We start from the raw sequence: 20,573 nt of genomic DNA, 5'->3' as shown, positions 1-20,573 counted from the left end.
TTAGATAGCTGCAGCATGATTCAGGCTTCTTTAAGGGGGGCACGGGCAGAGATTAACCCTTCAAAGGACTAGTCGTTGTGATGTTATTGTTTTTCACATAGTAACAAACCAAAAGCATAAGATACACCGTGAAAGATACAAAACAATCATATATTGGCCAACACTGTGGAGGAACAACAAATAGAAAGAACTTAAAAGAAAAAATATCAAGGACTGGAAAATGTTGTTACAAAGGTGGCACCCATCAAAAGAGAAAGCGTTACAATCCTATTCAAGCGGATGGATTTGAGTCTCATTTTGAATCTTCCGCAACCGGAACAGGAATATGAAGGTTCTGTGAGGCAACACTTTGGGAGATCTCGGCAAGTGCTTGTGGTGGCACAGGGGCAGTGGAGACATGTTGGATCCCTTGTGGACTCGTTTTGGGCCCCCCCTCAAAAGGCAGAGACGAGGCTAGAGGTGGAAGTGTTGTGGCAACCGAATGAAGGTTATTCACAGTAGGTACCTTGATGGGATAAACTTCAGTTACCTCTTCAGTCCTCTCATCCAAGTATATTACATCCTGCATAGTAAGCTGGTGGTATTCTACAATCTCCCTTAGGAAGCGGTTCTCGCGTGCGTAGACTGAGTTCTCCTGTGCTAGTCGAGCTTTCTCTGCCAAAAGTGTTTCAAGTTGAAGCCGTATCTGAAATCCAAATATAGGCATTAGATTTTGAATTGTTTTGTGCAGTGAGATTAATTTGCTTCAATCTGCACCTTCTCATTTGACAGGGAGACCCAAAGCTCTAGAAATAAAAAGACTAAAGAACTATATCAATTAATTGTTTTACGCTCTTAGGAGGGATGAATTTGACAAAGAAAAGAGTAAAATACCTACCAGATAACATCTTGCTGGTCTTTTCAACTAAAAAAGGTTGCCCAATAAATGGGGGCAAAAAACAAAAAAAAAAACCTCAAAAGTAGAAAAACCTCAAAAGTAGAAAAAAGAAATAAAATGCATACAAGATCATCATCTTCTGGGTTGTCGCCCTTCTCGTGATGCTCCCGAAGTATTCGATTTTCTTCTTCCAGCTGAGCACATCGCTCTTTGGCAAATGCCAGGTCTGCTTTAACAGTCTTCAGCTCCCGAAGTAGGAGCTTTGCTTTGGCAGCCATTGCCATTGCAACCTGAGATGCAACCCAAAAGGCAAATCATGCACCAGGTCAATCAAGAGAAAGCAAAACAACAAAGTATTAGGATTGGTTTGATCTCCTGGAAATGGTTTCAATTCTCTCTGTCCTTTACAACGGAAAATCATTGTCATGTTCTTAAATGAAAGGCAAATCAAGCATCTCACCAATGTACAGTAAATTGAAACATCAAAACATCAGGACTGCACCTAATACCCTGGGAATGTTCCCCTTCTTCTGATTCTCACTATCATGTTCGGGTTGCTATTGCTATTGCAATTGAAATTATGGACAGTAACTCATCTTAGCATGTATCACAAGCCTATAGTTTCAGAGGAGGGCTCCACAAGAATACAAGAAGCTTCTTTCCAGGATACAAGCTGAATGTTGCTGTTCATCTCATGATTATTTTATTAATAATAATAATGGCAACAAAAGTAAGAGAACAAGAGCCTTTGAAACCATTCTTCACACGAAAAACAAAAGACGATAATATCTATATTAATATCTTAGATTATATATGTATTTTATGCTCCTTTGAGTGCTTCCTAGATGCCCCAGTTGTTTGCACAATGTTTTCTTTCTCAGCCCCCCGAACCTGCTTAGCACTCGCTCCTTCCCAACATTCAGTACTAGTGCAATACTGAATGAAAACACATGCCTAAAAATGTCAATCCTTGCCAAGGCCTTGACAAAAGCCAAAACACTTATGAACTCAGTAGAGTACTTGATTGGGTTTTAGAGCCATTGAAGACTTTCCGGACACCGCATGAGCTGCCAACTTCTATGCAGAGGTGTGCATCATATACATGAATATATTTGTCCATCAATGATTTCGTGGGGTCACCTCTAAGCTAAAATATATGCACAAAAGGAGAGCAATCAACACATGCAAGATATATTCATTATATGAACTAGTGATACACAGTTGCCACCTTACGTCGCGGGATGCCTTCAATTGAATTTCTTGGTCAGCTTGCAGCTGGGGCTCCATTTGTGCCTGCATTGAGGTTTGTTTCCTGGTATAAATATTTGTGGCCTGATGCTTTGGCTCAGAACCACTGCCTTTTTTCCTGATATGCAGTTTGCGAGTTTCTTGAATGATGTCTGCAGTCCGATTCTCCACAATTGTACGGCCCTCCTTAAATGGTAAAAGCAGCATTGTTGCCAAATCAAGGACATCAGTAAAAGTAAGATTATTGGTTGAGATAGACATTTGCTTTGAAATGAACAACAGGAAGTATGACCCTTCAATCACAAATTTTGAAGTATTGAACATCCTTTAGGCTTTTTGAACAAAAACTTTCAAGAAGCATACCTCAAAGGCATTACCAATGGTGCCACCAATATAATTAAGCGAAGACGCAATCACATCCATTCCCTTCTGTATCTTGGGAGCACCTGTTTTTTGATGACCCTCAGGTGAGTGATATTGGTTATGGTGCTGGAAATAACAAATTCAAAGATAATATACAATCAGATCACAAGTATCAGCAGATATAGAGACATCTAACCACAAAAAGGCAACTGCATAAATTGGAAGAAAGGTTTCAGAAATTTTCAGTCACAAATTTAATGAGGTGGTTAAAGAAATAACTCAATTTGGAGCAAGTTTTGCAGGACTTGATGCCTAAACAAAATTCACATGGTGGAATGCTTTTAACTTCTTTTATATAGATGCAATTTTGATTATTGATTCTCACCTGGGCCCCTGTTACTGTACCAGGCCCCTGTCTGCTTGTTCTTCCAGGTGCTTCAGGTTGTTGGGCTTCATTATCATCCTCAATAATAGCTTTAGCTTTCCTTGCCAGAGCACCCCAAAAACCATATTTGGATTCATTCGAACTCTTCATAGAGGTATACTCATAAGAGGTTGAATCCTATATCACAAACGCAATTCAGTAGGGCAAAATTTTCCTAATTCAAATTGACAAAAATGGTCACCTGAAGAAATTTATTTTTCAAAATAAATAAATAACATTTCAGTTGATGACCAAAGTTAGCAGCTATTTCCATTATGAAGAACATGTGCATGCATGTGTATAATATGTGTGCGTGTGTATAATATGTATGCATGTGTGTATACACGAAACACACACACCTTTTTAAGATAAATAAATAAAGGAATCCACTAAAAGTACCAAAAAAGGAGCACAACTCAATATACAGATTACACAAGCAAAAGCTCCCAACGAGATAACAAAAAAAAAAACACAGTTTAAAGCATCAAGAACCTCTACCTAGGCAAGCATCAAGAAGCTCCACAAAGCACAATGGTTCACCTTCCAATCCAAAACCTGACATGGCCCTAATTTCCTATAGAGGGGGATATTCTGATAAATATAAAAAGGGATATGGTTTATAAAATCTCCCTATCCTTCTGAAGTCAGACACTGTTAAGGACTTCTTATGTCTGCCATTGTCCAACTCTTCTCAATTTTCCATAGTTCATTTTTTTGATCAGAAAAAAAATATATATATATTTTCATTAAAAGGAGCATATAAGACAAGGATGAGAAATCCTTCCCCAATAACAATACCTGATCAAAACAAAAGAAAAGAAATAGAATCCAAACAACATCAAAACATCCTGACATTGCTATTTTAACCCTTTGATCTACATATTGAAATCCAATCAAGTTGAATAATGTTGAGACGAATGCCCTTGAAAGCTGTAGTAGAGGCCCAAAAAGATGAATAGAAATAGACTAGATCCCATATTGTTTTGGAAGTCCTCCATTTGTTCTCAAAGATAGTCGCATTTCTTTCCTACCATACCATCCAAATCAATGTAAGACAAGCGGTTTGCCATAGAACTTGCCCCCGGCAATGCTCCCCAAGCACCTAGAAGAAATGGACATGTCATTGACACTTCTTGGAGGAAACCAATCCAAATGGTCAATTTCCCAGTGTTCATCCCAGCTACCTTCCTCCACAAATTCCTTATTCAAGCAAAAAACTTGATTATTTGGAATTGACCTAGAACTACTCTTCTATCCCCATCCCAACCCTTGCCACTTGAGACAAGGGCCAAGGGTCCTTTCTAATGCAAATCTCCATTAACATTTCCCCGATTTAATGTTCCCTCCCACACTCCACCTTCTAGACACATACATTGCAGTCCACACCATCAAATGATGCTCTTTAAAATTTCTTTCTCAAACTCATTAGATGAAATCCCTCTGAAATTCACCTAATCTTTGTGATATTAAAGACATGAAACACATTGACATAATAGCTATGGACTTGTTTCAAAACTGTTCTTAGAAACAATTTTCTTTTCTTTATAGTAAAAACCAGTTTTCAAACTTCAAAAAAAAATTTGGACTGAAAACAACTTTTTTGAGAATTTGATCTGAAATATAGGATGATTTTTTAGAACAATCAAGTGCTATTGTAGAGTGTTTTGAGAAACAATTTGAAGCATAAAGAATAGATTGGGAGCTTTTATGTAGTACATAATTGCATAGTGCCTTCATAGATAATAGATCAAGAAAATTATTTTTCATATTTGAGTTTTTAAATAAAATTCTGTTCCTAAAAACGATTGATAATGTTTTTGAGAATTGTCTTTGAAAACATTGCAAAATGGGTCCTAAAATTCTATTCCTAAACAAATTTTGTTTTGGTTTGTTTGTTTGTTTGTTTATTTTTTTAATCATTATTTTTATTAGAAAAAAATATGTATTAAGTATGACAATAAATACATAAGAAGGATGAAGAATCCTCCCCAAAAATACAAAAACTGATGAAAAAGTAAATGCATGAACTTCGGTATTCTAAGTAGACCTCTAGATCAAAATACTACCACATAGGAATATACAAATAAAGCATCTTATCACTTCATAGGGTTCACCTCATCTCCATCCAATTCAGACCTAATCCATGCTCCTCTCCTTACCATCCGTATCATTTTGTTCTATATACCGAGTTCCAATCAAGTTGAACAACATTGAGAGGAATGCTTTTAAAAGCAATGGTACAGGATGCCCAAAAAGAGGAATTGAAATGAATTTCCCTATAGAGTTTCTAAATTCCTCCACTTGTCTTAAAAAATCCTAACATTTCTTTCCCACCATACAATCCAAATCAAGGTGATGCAAGCTATTTGCCAAAGGACCTTGCCTCTCCTGGTACTCCCTAAACCCCTAATCACATATACTCCTTGGGCCAAACTTTTTATTGCAGTTTGTTTTTGTATAAGAAACTAAATCGTATTTTCTTCAAAAATATAAGAGACTTTTCTGAGTTTATTGAGGAATGTAATATCTTAGGCATTTCGTTGACTATAGAGACATTTACTTAATATGGTAGGCAGACCAGGCCCTCTATAGCAACTTTGGACTGTTTAATTGTCTCAGTGGATAAGATCAACACTTTTCTAATGTGGTGCATTGTATTTTGTCAAGGAAAATTTACTCCTCTAGTAGACTTGACAGTGGTGGAATGAGGACAGAAAAGAGCTCATTTAGATTTGAGAAATGTGGATTAAGAAAGATGATGAGAATTGTTGAGAGTTATGAATTCAGGTGTCCTACTAACTTTGTTCTAGCAAGGAACTTGAAGGCTTTAGAGGAGGATCTCAAAGTTTAGAATAAAGGGGTTTTTGGTAATGCAGCAATGCATAAAGCTTATGCTTTGCAGTAGATTAGGTTTTCAGATTGTGAAAACAGGGAGATGGAGCATGGAAGGTTATGTCGAGGGCAATGTTGAAGGCTAGGAGTTCTGTTTTGTAGGAGTATAATTAATTGGCAATGTTGGAAAAACTTCTTAGTTGTAGAAGTCAACAATGTTATGGCTGAAAGCAATGATAGAAATAAAAAGTTCTTCCACAAAAGACCAATGCATGATGGAGGGAGAATTTTATTACAAGCTAAGGGTGAATGGCGAGTGGCTGATTGTTAACATCAATGTTGGGGTTTCCAATTATTTTTAGCTTTTGTACTTGATTTCTAGTGTCAAAAACCACCAGAATTAAAGAGTCACTTTTAAATCTTTGATGAGGGCTGAGTAAGAGGCATTGAAGAGGCAATTTTGTGAGGAGGTTTTTGTTGCTATATCAGATTTAGAAGGAGATAAAACACCAAGTGCAGATGGGTTCACTACGACCATTTTTAATCAATATAAGGGATATTGTTAAAAGTGAGGTGTTGAGCTTCTTCTGGCCTTTCCATGAAGTTGATTCTTTTGAGAAGAGCTTAAATACAAGTTTCATAGTTTTGGTTCCTAAGAAGGCAAATGGAGACAATGGATTAAAAGTGCCTAATAAAAAGGTTATACATCTTATGTACACATATTGTATACAAGCAGCGCATTAAAAACAAAAAACAAAATTACTACAAAGCCAACCAACCCCCATACAATCAACAAAGTCCAAAACCATGTAAATGAAGTCTTAAGAAATACATCCTTCATCTCTAAGCTTGATTGCTCCTTGTCTTCAAAAGTTCTCTTATTAATCTCTTTCCAATTAATCAATGAGCCTCCACATTTAAGTGTACTTGGTTCCCAAGAAATTACCATACTAACTTAAGAGAGCATCTATAACTAATGAGGAAAAACTAATAAACACCAGGAGAACAAAGATGAATATAAATTATAAGTTTATTTACAAGATGAGGATATGATCAGAAGACTCATTATCTTCATTCTATAGGCAGCACAAATTTACCATGCTCCACCCTCTCTTTATAAGTTGGTCAATACTTAGAATTTTCTCCTAGGATGCTTCACAAAATTTTTTTAAAATAAAAATAAAAACCACCCTTGGAGTTCACTCTTGAATTCCAAATCGTCTTAGTCTGGAATGAGGGGCCTTCAACTAGAACCATAGATGAGCAATAGATTCCAAAGAAGAAGATGGCCCTCGTAACAATTCTAAACCAATTGTTCCTTAAGTCACAAGAAACAAGAAGAGGTTAAACAGTTTTAGGAATGAATCCACTTCAATCAACTCCCTGTGCAAAAAGCCTCTTCTAAATCTGGGATTCCATCAATTTCCATTCCAAAAATCTGCCTCTAATCTGCCTCTAATCCCTCCTTATTGATTTAAAGATTGAAGAGAGATCCAGAAACCAATCCTTTAAAGGGTCCTCACCTTGCCAAAAATCGATTGCGAAGGCGCGATTCGCACGAGTCCAACAACAAACCATGATTTTCGCGAGCCCTATCTGTTACAAGTGTATGAGCGTTGGAATTGGGGAGCTCCTAGGCATGATGATGATGACAACCTCCAATGAGTGGTTTTTTATGAAGATGAGTTTTGTCCCCACTTTTTCGAGATGGTGATGATTTTCGACTTCCACAACGGAGGAATATTCAACAAAGGCAGCAATGGAGGTTGGATTATTCATCTGGAGAAGAAGATGATTTTTGTTTCAATTATCGAGCTACCAATCGGGGTCAAAATAACCAAGAATTTAAAATAAAGATGGATTTACACAGTTTCAATGGTTGATTACACATTGAAGACTTTCTTGATTGGGTCCATACTGTTGAAAACTTTTTTGACTATTTGAATATTTCAGAAGAAAATCACAAGTAAAGCTTGTGGCATATAAGTTGAAAGGTGGAGCTTCTGCACGGTGGGAACAACTTCAATATAATTGTCAACGACAAGGAAAACAACACTTTTGTACTTGGCCTAAGATGAAACAGTTATTACAAAAATGATTTCTCCCTCCAGATTATGAATAATTTTTATATCAATAATATCAAAATTGTCGGCAAACCAACTGGACTGTAAACGAATACACAGAGGAATTTTATCAATTAAATGCCCAAGTTAATTTGTCTGAGACGGAGGATCAATTAATTGCTCATCATATTGGGGGCTTAAAGCTAGTCATTCAAGATCGACCGGCTCTTCAAGGGGTTTGGACCATGATAGATGTAGTTAATTTGGCGATGAAAGTGGAAAGTCAAATCAATAGGTCCACGATGTGCACTCAGGGTAACTTTTGCCGACCAACCCAAGAAGCTTCTTCTGCTCCAAAGGGGCCAACAGCTTCAGGCAACAATGATAACAATAATAAAGATGCCCTTTCAACTCAAAATTCGACACAGAATCGAAGTGGAACTTTAGCCCCTATTTGATCTAATTCTTAAGGCCGAAACCAACAACAACAATGAATCAATAATAACCCTTATGCACGTCCAAATATAGGGAAGTGTTTCTGGTGCAACCAGCCAGGCCATCTTTCAAATAATTACCCAAATAGATGATCTGTTAACTTTATAGAAGAAGGTGGCAGCAAAGAGGAACAGGTTCTTTAAGAAGATATCTACAAGGGTGCTGAGTTTACAAAAGGAGATGTGGGAAAAGAAGTGGCATGCATTGTCCAACAACTTTTGCTTGCCCCAAAAAAGCCGGACGACTCTCAACGACATAAAATATTCCGGACTCGATGCACTATTCGTAATAAAGTGTGTAATGTGATTATTGACAGTGACAGTAGCGAGAATGTTGTTTCCAAGGCTTTGGTGAACGCACTAAATTTGAAGACCAAGAAACACCCTTCTCCATACAAGATTGCATGGATTAAGAAGGGCTAAGAAGTTCAAGTGCTAGAAGTTTGCAAAGTTCCTTTGTCAATCAGAAAGTATTACAAAAATAAGATCGTATATGACGTGGTAGATATGGACGCTTGTATTATTTTATTGGGGAGGTCATGGCACTATGATGTTAATGCCACTTATAAGGGTCGAGATAACACTTTCGTCTTTTGGTGGTTTGACAAAAAGATCGTTTTGATGCCATAGTCTTAATTGTTAGAAAACAATTTGGTTACTAAGAAAGATAAACAATTATTCATCTACATAGCGAGCCCAAATTTCTTTAAGCAAGTCAAGGAGCCGGATTCACGTCCTCTAGAAGTGTTTTCTTTGCAGCCACAAAACTTGAGGACAAGTTTCTTCAAGTGGAGGGGATTGATGCAACACACAATCATCATTAGTTTCTATTTTTAGTTTCCTACATCATTAGTTTCTATTTTAGATTAATTTCTATTTTCTACATCATTAGTTTCTATTTTAGTTTAATTTCTATTTTCTACATCATTAGTTTCCATTTTAGGTTCATCATTAGTTTCCTATTTATTTCTTAGTTTTCCTAGTTTCCAATTACTCGGTTTCCTATTTCTAGTTTTCTATTTCAGTTATTTCCTTCATTTTTCCATTACAAACATTATTTAAAGGCTTATTGTAATTGTTAGAGGGGAGTTTAATATATTTTTCAGAATTATTCCCTAATTTTCAGATCCTATTGTGATATTTGTGTTTGTTTTTTGAGTGTTTTTTTGTTTCATTTCTAAACAAACCTTCACCAAAATGCAACAACTCTAGTGTTTTGTTATCCCAAAAAACCATCAACCCTCCAGCTATCTCCCTAGCATCAAAGGGCTCCCCACTTTAAGAACCTCCTCACTCCTAAACTTTTTATTCTCATAATGGGATGAACTCCATTTTTGGATTCTTGGAGGCACATCAAATCAACCTTATAAGAGCACAATAAAGATTTTGCAACCTTTCTTTTTCCCCAATCATTCAACCCTTTAACATCCAAGAGATGATTCTTAACTTCATTAATCCAACTTGATAAGGGATTGATTGGAAACCTCTTCTTTCTTTGACACAACAAACTCCTTGCCACCACCATAATTAATTGAGCAAGCTAGTCTCTTCTCCTATTAGCTCTGAAACAAATCTTCCTGCCACCATCTTTCTCAATTTTCAAAAGCAAATCCATAATCTCCTCATATTCTTCCACAAACATCTCTATCAGCTTTAGGAAGCCCATAAATTTTTGTATGCCTACACCAATTTTTGTAAACTTCAGCAATGCTGTCCCAGAATCTAAAACCCCATTATCATATGGTCGTAGCATAGAGATAGGAGTCGCTCTTTCTGCCCATCCCACCTCCTCCATTCTAACTTAGAATCCACTAGCAAGAGGCAGAAGGTTGAAGCTCCATTAGAGTTCCACTCAATCCAGCCTTTCCCTCAAAATTAACTGTTATTGGGTGAGTGTGAACCAACACTTGGAGACTCCATGATCTTTGATCCTTAAAATCATATGTAAAGGTCTAACCCCTTCCTTGCCCTAATCCGAGACGCTCTTTTTAGTCTTTTAGAAAAAATAGTACTCCCTCACTTTCCTTGCACTCTCCAAGCTCTCTTTGAAAGCCCACAACACTCAAGGTTCCCAAAAGAAGAGTAGGAGTGGTTGTCCAAATCCCCAAATGCATTTGTGGTAGGAAGAGTAGGCTTTTCTTTGTAAGAGGCTGTGGAGATTTATATTAGAGAGGTTGAGAGAAAGAGTTTGTAGAGATATGTTAGATTAGGTAAATTTTAGGAAGACACTAAGGAATAGGGTTCAAAGGAGTGGAGAGAGAGTATAAGGTTGGATTGTGAAAAGTCATCCAAAGATGTTAAGAAGCATTACTCTGTAAGACTAGCTTGTTTGATGACATTGCTTTCAAGATGAAACCTTGGTTGGATGTTTTATGGGAAGAGACTTTGCAAATTTCTTTTCACTCTTTGTTCAAGATTCCCTTGACAAGGATGCCTAGGCAGAAGATGTCTTGGATGATAAGGCTTTAATGGACACTAGAACCCTTATCTTTTGAGGGTCATTATGATTAGGGTGTGGGGGTTTGTGAACTGGTTTTGAAAATACATTTAGTGAGGGGGTATGCCAAAGACAAAACATTCTCTTCCACATCTTAATATAAATCGTTAGGCTTATAGGAGATGGACATTTCCTTATTAAGAAAGTGTAGGGCTTGAAGGATCCTACTAAAATGATTTCTTCACTCAAGGGGTACTGTGGAAGAAAGCTATTAATGAAATTCATGAATAAAGAGCAGCCTATGACTACTCTTTGTTGCTTGTGCAAGTTTTTTGAAGAATTCGCCAACCACTTCCTTATCCATGTTGATACAACCTGGATCTCGTAATGCCTTCCCTTTTCCTTGTTTGATCTTCCTTGAGTGCTTTCTTCTATTGGTAAAGGAGGTTTTACTTGGCATGTGAGTTTTATAGGAATAAGAAGCATAAAAAGGAGTGGAGGAATGCTCTTTTGTGTTTGTTTTGGATGATTTGGTGGTAGAGGAACTATATATCTTTCAAGGAAATGAAGCATGCCAATCAAGTCATTAAAAAGTTGTTTTTCAAATCCTTTTTTTTTAACGGTTTAGTGATGCTTTTGGTGCTCATCATAAACATCCTGCAAACCTAGGATGCACACCTGATCCTGTTCCAATAGGATGCATGTTAATAAATTTATTTGGCTATCAAGAGAGAGAGAGAGAGAGGATTGCCCTCCCTTTGAAGTTTGAACTAGTGAAAAATCTAAATAGACACCCATTAATCAGCAACAAGAACATCATAAAGTCCCAATAGTCGATAACATGGAGAATAACAAAGTTTCAAGTATAAGATTTGGTTCTTATTTGTTTGCTGGTTAAATCTTACAACTTAGTTCCTTCTAATCATCTGGTTAATAGAAGGATGTTTATGTTCTATCATTGGTACACCTTTATTAAAATTTTCAAGGCAATACAAGTCCTGTTTAGAAGGCATGCTAAGCTTTTATTAAGGCATATTTAAGTATTTTTCAAGCATGTGTGGTAACCTGTTCCATCTTATTAAGGTGGTAATGCAACAAAAATTTCAAGGATGGAGTGGGGCCTGGGAATAAAGTTTTAAAATAGGAGCCACAAGCCAATCAAGTTCAATTGGACCCCTAGGCACTGTTAAGCAACTTCTACCTTAGGTTAGATTGGGCTTGCCAAGATGCATTGGATATACTGATCCAACCCAATACCCTTAGTCATCATCATCATCACTATTATTATTATCATCAACTTGAGCCAAGCTAAGTATCTTGTGTAAGGAATCCGGTTGGCTTAGGCTTGGACAGGAGGCCTCAGAGGTCAGATTCGACTTTGGTTAACATTTTAACTGGCTGACTTGCCTAAGTTGCAGCCTTATTCAAAAGAATGCAGCTTATGTCTTTGACTCTTTGATTAGTGGTAGCATGCCTTTTACCCTATTACATACAATGTCACATGGACTTAGGTATGCATCTCAAATGTGGGCATACATCTAAGTGTCATGTCCATTCTATCAGCAGAACTGAACACGACATACACACAGGCACAACTTACGTGAACTCTAAGTATTTGCTTTGCAAACTACTATAAAACTATAACGACACAAACTAACCCTGATGAAGTTGAAGGTGGTGCTAGAAGATGGGAATTGAGGAAGAGAATAGGGGTTGGGCTACTTCAAAGAAAAGCTAAGATCTAACCCATGGCTGGATATGGTTCACTTAATTTACCAGGGGTTCAAACGAGTACATTGAGATGGGAAAAAAAAAAAACCCCAAACAAGGATATTACGTTGGAGGTATCAGCATAGCTATAAATTGGGTCAGAATCATGGCGTTGCAGAGATGAACAGTAGACCTTTGAAATGCAGCAGATGACTAATGGAGTAGGAGGTTAGGTTAAATGGAAATTGTACGGAAGACCAGCATGAATCAACAGATGGCATAAAAGGCGTTTACAATGACAAATTGATTAGAACAAAACCATTAGGAATCAACAAACTCATTAAGCAAGCATCCACATAATAATATCGATTTTGCATCCAGCAGCGAAACCACAAAATTCAAATATGATAAAGGAAAAAACCTTTGAGGGTGGAGGAGGAGTGGAGGAAGGAGAGAGGCCGTAAGCAGAGGAGAGGGAGGAGTCCCGATGGGCGGAGGAAGCTCTAATGGCCTTAGCAGCGAGCGACGATGAAGATGAATCAGCTTCATCATCTTCAATCGCTGAAGCCCTTGAGGTTCCCAATCTTCTCCTATATGCCGCCATCCAGATAAGGGTAATGAATTTGATTCTTGATTCCGATTTGATTTTCTTCTTATTCCAACCCTATATATGAGAAATATGTATAGAGGCCACTGCAGAATCGATTGGAGAAAGCCAGAAGAGGCAGTCAATCAGGAAGAGAGAGGCGGAGCCCCCAAATACCCCCCACCTCACGCCTCCCGCCACCAGCACCACCACAATGCAACTATCACAGTTGAAAGTTGAAACAACCTCCCCTGATCGAGTGATGGTGTCTCCGTCTCCGCGCTGCTCAACAATCAATTGGATCCGAATGGCTGGGTTTGGGATTGAGATTGTGGGCTGATACCATTTTGTAGGCCCATTTCCATCAGGCCCACCTCCATGGGCCTCCGGCTTCGATCAGTCTTTACCCAACTTTTTAGCTTTTTGCGCCCACATTGGTCTCTCCATCTTGATTCTTGTTTCATATGCATACCCAATTATATTATACGAAACTCCTTTTAGTCTCTCAGTTTCAAAGTAGGGATCAACCCATGTATTGCTCGTGCTAGCCAAGGCCTAACTCATCATCCATCTCTCATCATCACGCCCATTTTGCTTAGGTCACTATTTAACCCACTTGCCCAATCAATACAACATGCCCAACACCTACATCTTTATCCAAAGTTCAATGAAAATCCACCAAGTATTTTGCATTTTGCATTTTGTTTGGAAACTGTTATTAAAAATAGTTGTTATTTAGAACTTGGGAAACAAGTTAGAAATGAAATGTTTTCTTTAAAATTTATTTTGAAATCAGATGACTTTTGAGAACAAATTTAAGTTGGAGGTGTTTTTTGAAAGTTTCTCGTATTACATGCATTGTACACAATATCTTTTACATAGAATAGGCGGAGAGAAAGGTTTTGCATGTGTAAATTCTTTAAGTAGATTTTTGCTAGCTCTCCTCAATTGGAAGATGAGGATTATACCAAGAAGCCGAGTCTTAAGTGGGCAAAGGCAGTTGAAAGAGTAGGCTATTGAAGCTATATTTATTAAGAATATTTATACAGATGATTTCAACATTGGGTTTAGGAGGATGCAATGACTAATGACTAATGATGATTTCATTGTGCAAAATAGTAAATAGTGAGAATGAATAGCGTGAATGGTAGGCATGGGCCATGGCCATGACCATGACCACCTCCTGCCCAGACAAACCAACGTGGGACAACTCTGACGGCGGTGGCAACACCCTCCATTATCTACAGCTATTTTATACAAAACAACTGTAGCATCAACATTAACTTAAGAAAAAGGAAAAGGGTTTTGTCTCCGTTGTATAAGAACATAAAGACATAACCCACATGATACATGCCGCCATAGGACGACTTCATCAAATAAAAGTATTCACACAGCGCTGTACTGTCGTGGTGTGGACCGTGGACTGTGGGATATGAAGTGAACCATGGATGGAGGAAGCCTCCAGATCCGAGCACATATTCAAGTAAAGCAGCTGGCTACAGCATCTGGCTGGGCTTGCAGTGCAATAGGTAGGTAGGGCTTGCAGTGCAATAGGTAGGTACATTACATTTGCATAATTATTAATAATATTATCTGCACCGTATCATAAGCCAGGACTGGAAAAGGAAAAAGCCGAAACTCTCACCTGGCTGATTGAGAGAATGTATAACGTCAGACTCTAAGAGAAAAATGAATGGCATAAATTGGATTGAGCGTTTTATTATTTGGGGTTTCAAGGGAATATGTATGAGAGATTTAAATAGTATAATAATAATATATATGTTTATATATATATAAATGCACATTGGAAAAACAAAAAGTTGGATGGAAAAGGAGATTTGGAGGAAAGGTAGGGGTGTTTACGTGATTTTGAAAATAATATTACAGTGATCATGACTTTGTCTCAACTCTCAAGTTGTGATTCTCAGTAAACTCCAACCCAGTAATATGCTTGGTACAAATACTGGGTGGGGGAGGTATAGTAATGGCAGCTGCCTAAGGCTAAGACTACATGTAGTGCCAGAGGAGAGAGGAGAGAGGAGAGAGAGGGAGTGACTGTAACTATGTGTGGTTTAAAGGGCAGGCAACTTGCAGGTCAAAAGAAAGAAACCCCACATGTTATTCTTTCTCTACGATCACAGGCAGCGAGTGAGCAGTGAAAACTGAGCAGAGTTGTGTGGGAGGTAGTCTCTTGAGTTTTGAAAGAGAAAAAGGGGGGTGCAGGGAAGAGAGAGGAGGGGTGGTCTTTATTTGTTATGTTGGGTGTGAGAAAGAGAGGGGTCGTTTGCTTGCTTGCTTTATTATCAAATATAAATACACACTCCCTTGGGTTACAGGCTTACAGCTTACAACATCTCCTGAAAAATCTCCTGAGAAAGGAAAAGAAAATCCCACTCTCCCACTCTCTTTTATCTACTGCTTGCCAGATTTGTAGAGATATTCAATCGCTTTCCCTTCTCTGACTCTCATGAAGACAGCGACACATCCTCTCCCTCTGCCTGCTTAAAAACACACTTCTCTTCCGTGATTTGTGCAACTCTCTTTTCTTTTAACTTTTCGTTTTTATTTTTCCTTTTCTCTTTCCTTCTTCCTTCCTTCCTCTTGTTTTTGCTTTGGATTTTTTTAAAAAAATTTCATTTTCCTTTTCTTCACTGTGAAAGTTCTTCTCTTTATCTCTCTCTCTTTCTCTTTCTCTCTCTCGCTCTTTGCTTTTCCGTATAACAGTTCAGCTGATCTCTACTGAAGACTAGGAATTAGGGTTTATTAAATGCAGAGAAGCAGCGGTGGAGCAATTGGGTTCCCATTTATAGGTGGAGACTAACCCTCAAGAATATTAGTAAGTTAGCTGAAAATCTCTTTGTTTATGTCATTCCATTTTTATTTTCCCCCCTTTATATTTAAGGGTTTTAACCAAATTGGTCCTACGTTGGTTCCATTTTAGCAAGTTGGTCCTTTATGCTCCTCATTGAGAGCACATAACTCACTTTATTTTGTCTGAAGAAAGTGATCTCGTTTAGGTTTTGGACAACCAAAGGCTTGACACTGACTACTTGATTCAAGGTTTTCATAATAAAGCTAGCAATTCTACTATCTTATCATTTTGTTATGATGGAAATGGCTACCCGGATCTCCAGGTATTCTGTTAATGTAGATGAAAGGCGCATAATGTTACGTGAGTTTGATTTGATATTAGATCTGTGTTGTTTGATCTTATGTTTATAGGTGCTAGTTTTTGATCCCAGGGTCCAGTGCAAACTGGGTTTTCTTCTTTTCTCGCATTAACAATATTTCAGTCATCTTTCTTTCTTGGGTGGCTACAGTTTTCACTAGTTAGGGTTAGGGATCATGCAACCATCTTGCCTCTCCTGGCTTACTCTCTGGTGTGATAGAAATTGCGGACTTCCCTTTGATATTTGGCCCAATTTGAAGACTTTTCCTTAATATGTTTGAGAGTAGTACTTGAACTGTCAGATTTTGATGGTCAGTCCTAGAATCAGGACGGATCCTAATGGAGAATAGGCATTTGGTTGCTTTTAGGGTTTGAAAATCTTATACAAGATTGATTTTCCATGAATGAAAATGTAACATTTAGATTGTTATTTCCTTTTTCTCTTTTCTTTGTGGTTTTGCAGCAGAAAGTTCATAATTTATAAAATTTTGATCTGAAAAGAAACATACTCCCTCTATCAATTTTCAATGATCCCACATTATAGTCTGATTCTGAAAAAAATTTGCTTTTGATGGTGGAATAAGATACCAATGATAGCTTCCAAGCCATTGTTGGAATGGAATATGAACAGAAATCTAGGGTTGGTGTCAATTTAGCATATGTCATGACTCATCGGTTATCATTAGCAAAAGAGTTGATGATTTGTCCGAATTCAGGAAGTGGCTAGTTGTACTTGGTTTAACCAGTCTACTGACTGAAAAAGAAGCATGCACTCTGTCTTCTAAGTTTAAGATGATTCGGAACTTGTGTGTGGTTGTCTTCTTTGTGATAAGTTAGTTATACATTGACAAATTATCTTTACTCAGCTTGTGGTTCCTATATATATATATATTTTGTCTTCTTTGTGATAAGTTATACATTGAGTAGCTTCTGAATTGGATGTAAAGGAACCCTTGATTCTACATTGCGGCTGTTTCTATACACTAATCTATGAATTAAATTCATGATTATTCCTTGATATATCACTTTCCTTTTTACGTTTTTGAGCAGGTTCTATGCGCATATGTAATGCTTATTATTGTATGGCATTTTAAGTTTAAATGTTTTGAAATACAATTCCATGAAAGGTTGTTTGGAGTATTTGGGCCTGTGTATTATGAGAAGTGGTCTAAGAGAGCTTCCTTCAGTCCACTCATGGATGGGTAAGGGGTTTGGATTAGCTGCCGACTCATTCATTCAAACACAGTAGAATGGAAATGGAGTTTACTACTGTGAATGTGTGAATGATGCGGGAGGTAAATTTCATCCTTTTCTTGTCTGTGCTTGGACTGAAGGGAGCTCCCTTCTACTGTTTTCTTCATGTTTACCCTTTGGTATAATTTCTTTGCTGATCATTTATACTTCTATTCGGTTAGAGTGCAAACATTTCGATCCTAAGGGAATTATTTTGTTAGATATAAGTCTATGCAGTTTTATCTATGGGCTTGAATGATTCTTTTGGTTTCACATTTTTGCTTCATTTTTTGGTATGGTTTAGAGTTGTTTTATTTCAGACTTTTGTTTCTTGTATCATTCTTTTTTCCCCTTCCATTTGGGAGCCTCTGACAAATGGTTAGAAAAGTTATTACAACATGGTATTATTTTAGTCTCAAGTTGCTCCAGTTTGTGTTGGCTTCATTGATGGACATTGGAGAGTTTTAGCCCTGGAAATGGTAAACAGGCACCACCTGTCTCTTCGAACCTGACCTGTCATTTGACTAGAAGTTTCAAGTTTTTCGCCCCTTGTGGAGGGGCTTATATCTTTTTAGGGTTTTCTACATTATATGCCAAACTGCTAGCTTTTGTTGGTTGATGGTGAACTTCCTCAATGCAATGATAAAGCTGCAGAGATTTGGATCTTTTTTCCCTTTTATTCTTTGGATCCTCCTCCCTCCCTAACCTTATATTGCCATATTTTTCTGAAGGAAAAAAAAAAAAAAAAAAGAGTTTACGGTTGGGGGTGGAGATGAAAGTGGGTTGTAACTTGGAACTTGGAGTGGTGTCTCTTGTGGGGTGGTGTGGTTGGTTTTTAATATTATACAAAAATCATGGCCAGGGGTTTTTGAGTTTTTGCAGTAAATGGGTTTGAGCTCCCACTTGCCACTGCCCACTTGATAAACCCCATTATCCAAAACAAATCCCTCCACCCTTAATGGGGTTGGAACTTGGAGCTAATTTATGGTTTGTTGACATTCGGGAGATTTTTTGTGTACAATAACCATATGATATATTAATATGAGAGAGAGAGAGAGAGAGAGGGAGAGAGAGGAATATAGGGAGAAAAGCAAATATATATATATATATATATATGGGCAAAGGGTCTGCCGATTGTCTGACTAAGCAGCCGTAAGCACCATCTCCGGCTTACCCACCTCGATATGCTCTCTAATCACAAGAGTACGGCCTGTGTTCACCCGCAGCTATAAGTCTTTTCCATTCCTGTACTGTTATTATTATTATTATTTTTTTTAAGGCTCATTTTGAATTTGCAATCGTTCTCGTCTTTTCTTGAGCCAACAGTCATTATTAAAGTCCTACAACAACTTCTTAATATTTGATGCGTGCGTGTAAAGTACCAATCTGAACTGAATTCTAAAAAAAAAAAAGGGTAGAAAAATAAGGAAAGCGCAGTTCCTTGTGTGGACCGAGGATGGAAGTACACTTGTGTTTGATATATATATATATATTATTTAGTCAAAGTAATGGGCATGTGTTTCGTCCAATCTCCTGCGTTTGTGATATGATATTTTTCTTTTTTTTTTCTTCCATTTGAAGGCTTGTCTGTGGCGTGTTGTAAGGTGCAATATCATCTTCCCCTTAATATTTAAATCCGGAATTGGTGTCGTCATGTTGCATGAACAATAAGCCCCATAATCATCTCCTCTTCTTTTCTCGACCTAATGCTGCCTCTGGTACTTGTTGAAAAGCTTAATACTATTTTAATGCTGGCATAAAGCCCTGGAAATAGTAAAGATTTTGCGAGATTTGCCTTGGTGGGTGATCATAAAGATCTTAAAAGGATTTTTCATCATCCCTGTGCCCCCCCTCTCTTTCTTTATGCTCACCGCTTTTGACTACTTTTTGCATTGCATGGTGTTGGTGGGTGGGTGTAAGGAATGAATGAATCAATGAATCAACGTTTATGGCTGCTGAATGCTGGGGCCTTTTCATGGCTCACATACCACCAGAAAGTCTTTTGTTTTTGTTTTTGTATTGGAATTTTCTAATTGTTGTGGTTTTATCAGCTGACGAGCACAAGGTCTGGAAGGTAAGGAAATGGTCACTGAACACTAGTATTCACCGTTGATGTGTCAGTTTGAACCCTTGGCTTACAATAAAATTATTAGGTAGTAATTGGTAGCCCTAGCAATTAATTTGGGTGGAGCATGGGAGTCAAACGTATTAAATTAACTGGGGGTGGTAGCTGCAGCCTGCAGTATACTTGCAGACACGGCTGCCATTGATTTCTTCTTCTTATTCTTCTTCTTCTTCCTGTGTACAGGAGTGTCAAGCATTTAAGGTCATGTTGGAAAGAATAGAAAAGTACAGTTTTCTAATTAAAACATGTTTTGATAAAATACTGTTTTTTGGTCATTTGTTTCCAAAATAAGTTATTTTTGAGAATAAATTTTAAGTGTTTATACTTTTGGTTTTTGTCTTTGAAGGGTGGTGTTGTAAGTGATGTTTGGAAATATGGGGAAATATTTTGAAAGTTTTTGCATGTTTTCATGAAAAAAAAAAAAAAAAGTTTCTCAGAAGTTTGAATGGCAATTTAATTTTTGAAAATAACTAATGATTGTTCTAAAAAATTATTTTTAAAAACGTTCTCAAAAGTACCCTGGTACTCGTCTCTCTCCGATCATTGTCATCGCTGCCCACACGCGTTGGAGCCATATTGAGTTCCCTTGCGATAAAGATAGGAATATGATGGTTACTGTCACATTAATTTCCTCTGTGCCCTTCCTTAAATCTCCATCAATTTTACATCTCTTTTGGATGAGTTTGCGCATGTTTGACGACCAATTTTTCTAATGCTGCTCTCACGAAAGCAATAAAAATAATAATTTTTATATTTGATTTTATTATGAAAGAATAAATGCATTTTAAAATTATTTAGTTAATTTTTTATTTTATAAAAGATAAAATAAGTATATGAAAAATAAAATTTAATAACCTAAAAGTCTAAACATGCACTTTATGTATAATAAAAAGTTCCTCAAACCATTTTTGATTTTTGATATTGTGTTTTTCAAAATGTTTTATGAAAACTAAAAAGCAACTTAAATTGTTTTTAACAATAACTTGCTATTAGAATATATAAAAACAATATG

General features: G+C 37.2%; 1 protein-coding gene across 1 annotated transcript; it reads right to left on the bottom strand.

Annotated features, from left to right (window-relative positions):
* Window positions 1-59: 59 nt before the first annotated feature.
* LOC117916557 lies at window positions 60-13,300 on the bottom strand. The gene is made up of 6 exons (XM_034832652.1): window positions 12,870-13,300; window positions 2,874-3,050; window positions 2,489-2,614; window positions 2,111-2,311; window positions 1,003-1,167; window positions 60-685 (listed from the first exon to the last, which is right to left on the bottom strand). The coding sequence occupies exons 1-6, from the start codon at window positions 13,050-13,052 to the stop codon at window positions 293-295; spliced, it is 1,245 nt and encodes a 414-aa protein (XP_034688543.1). The 5' UTR covers window positions 13,053-13,300; the 3' UTR covers window positions 60-292.
* Window positions 13,301-20,573: the final 7,273 nt, after the last annotated feature.

This window comes from Vitis riparia, chromosome 6, assembly GCF_004353265.1.
Source record: "Vitis riparia cultivar Riparia Gloire de Montpellier isolate 1030 chromosome 6, EGFV_Vit.rip_1.0, whole genome shotgun sequence".
In the NCBI taxonomy this organism is placed as follows: Eukaryota; Viridiplantae; Streptophyta; class Magnoliopsida; order Vitales; family Vitaceae; genus Vitis; species Vitis riparia.
Note: the sequence above shows the minus strand (reverse complement) of the source record. Positions and strands in the feature narration are given on the sequence as shown.

Excerpts from the sequence above, each read along its gene's own strand:
- LOC117916557 (XM_034832652.1), bottom strand. The coding sequence starts at position 13,052 with ATGGCGGCATATAGGAGAAGATTGGGAACCTCAAGGGCTTCAGCGATT. Across the intron at positions 2,312-2,488 it reads CCATTGGTAATGCCTTTGAG|GAGGGCCGTACAATTGTGGA; the intron begins GTATGCTTCTTG and ends TTACCATTTAAG. Across the intron at positions 686-1,002 it reads ACCCAGAAGATGATGATCTT|ATACGGCTTCAACTTGAAAC; the intron begins GTATGCATTTTA and ends TTTGGATTTCAG.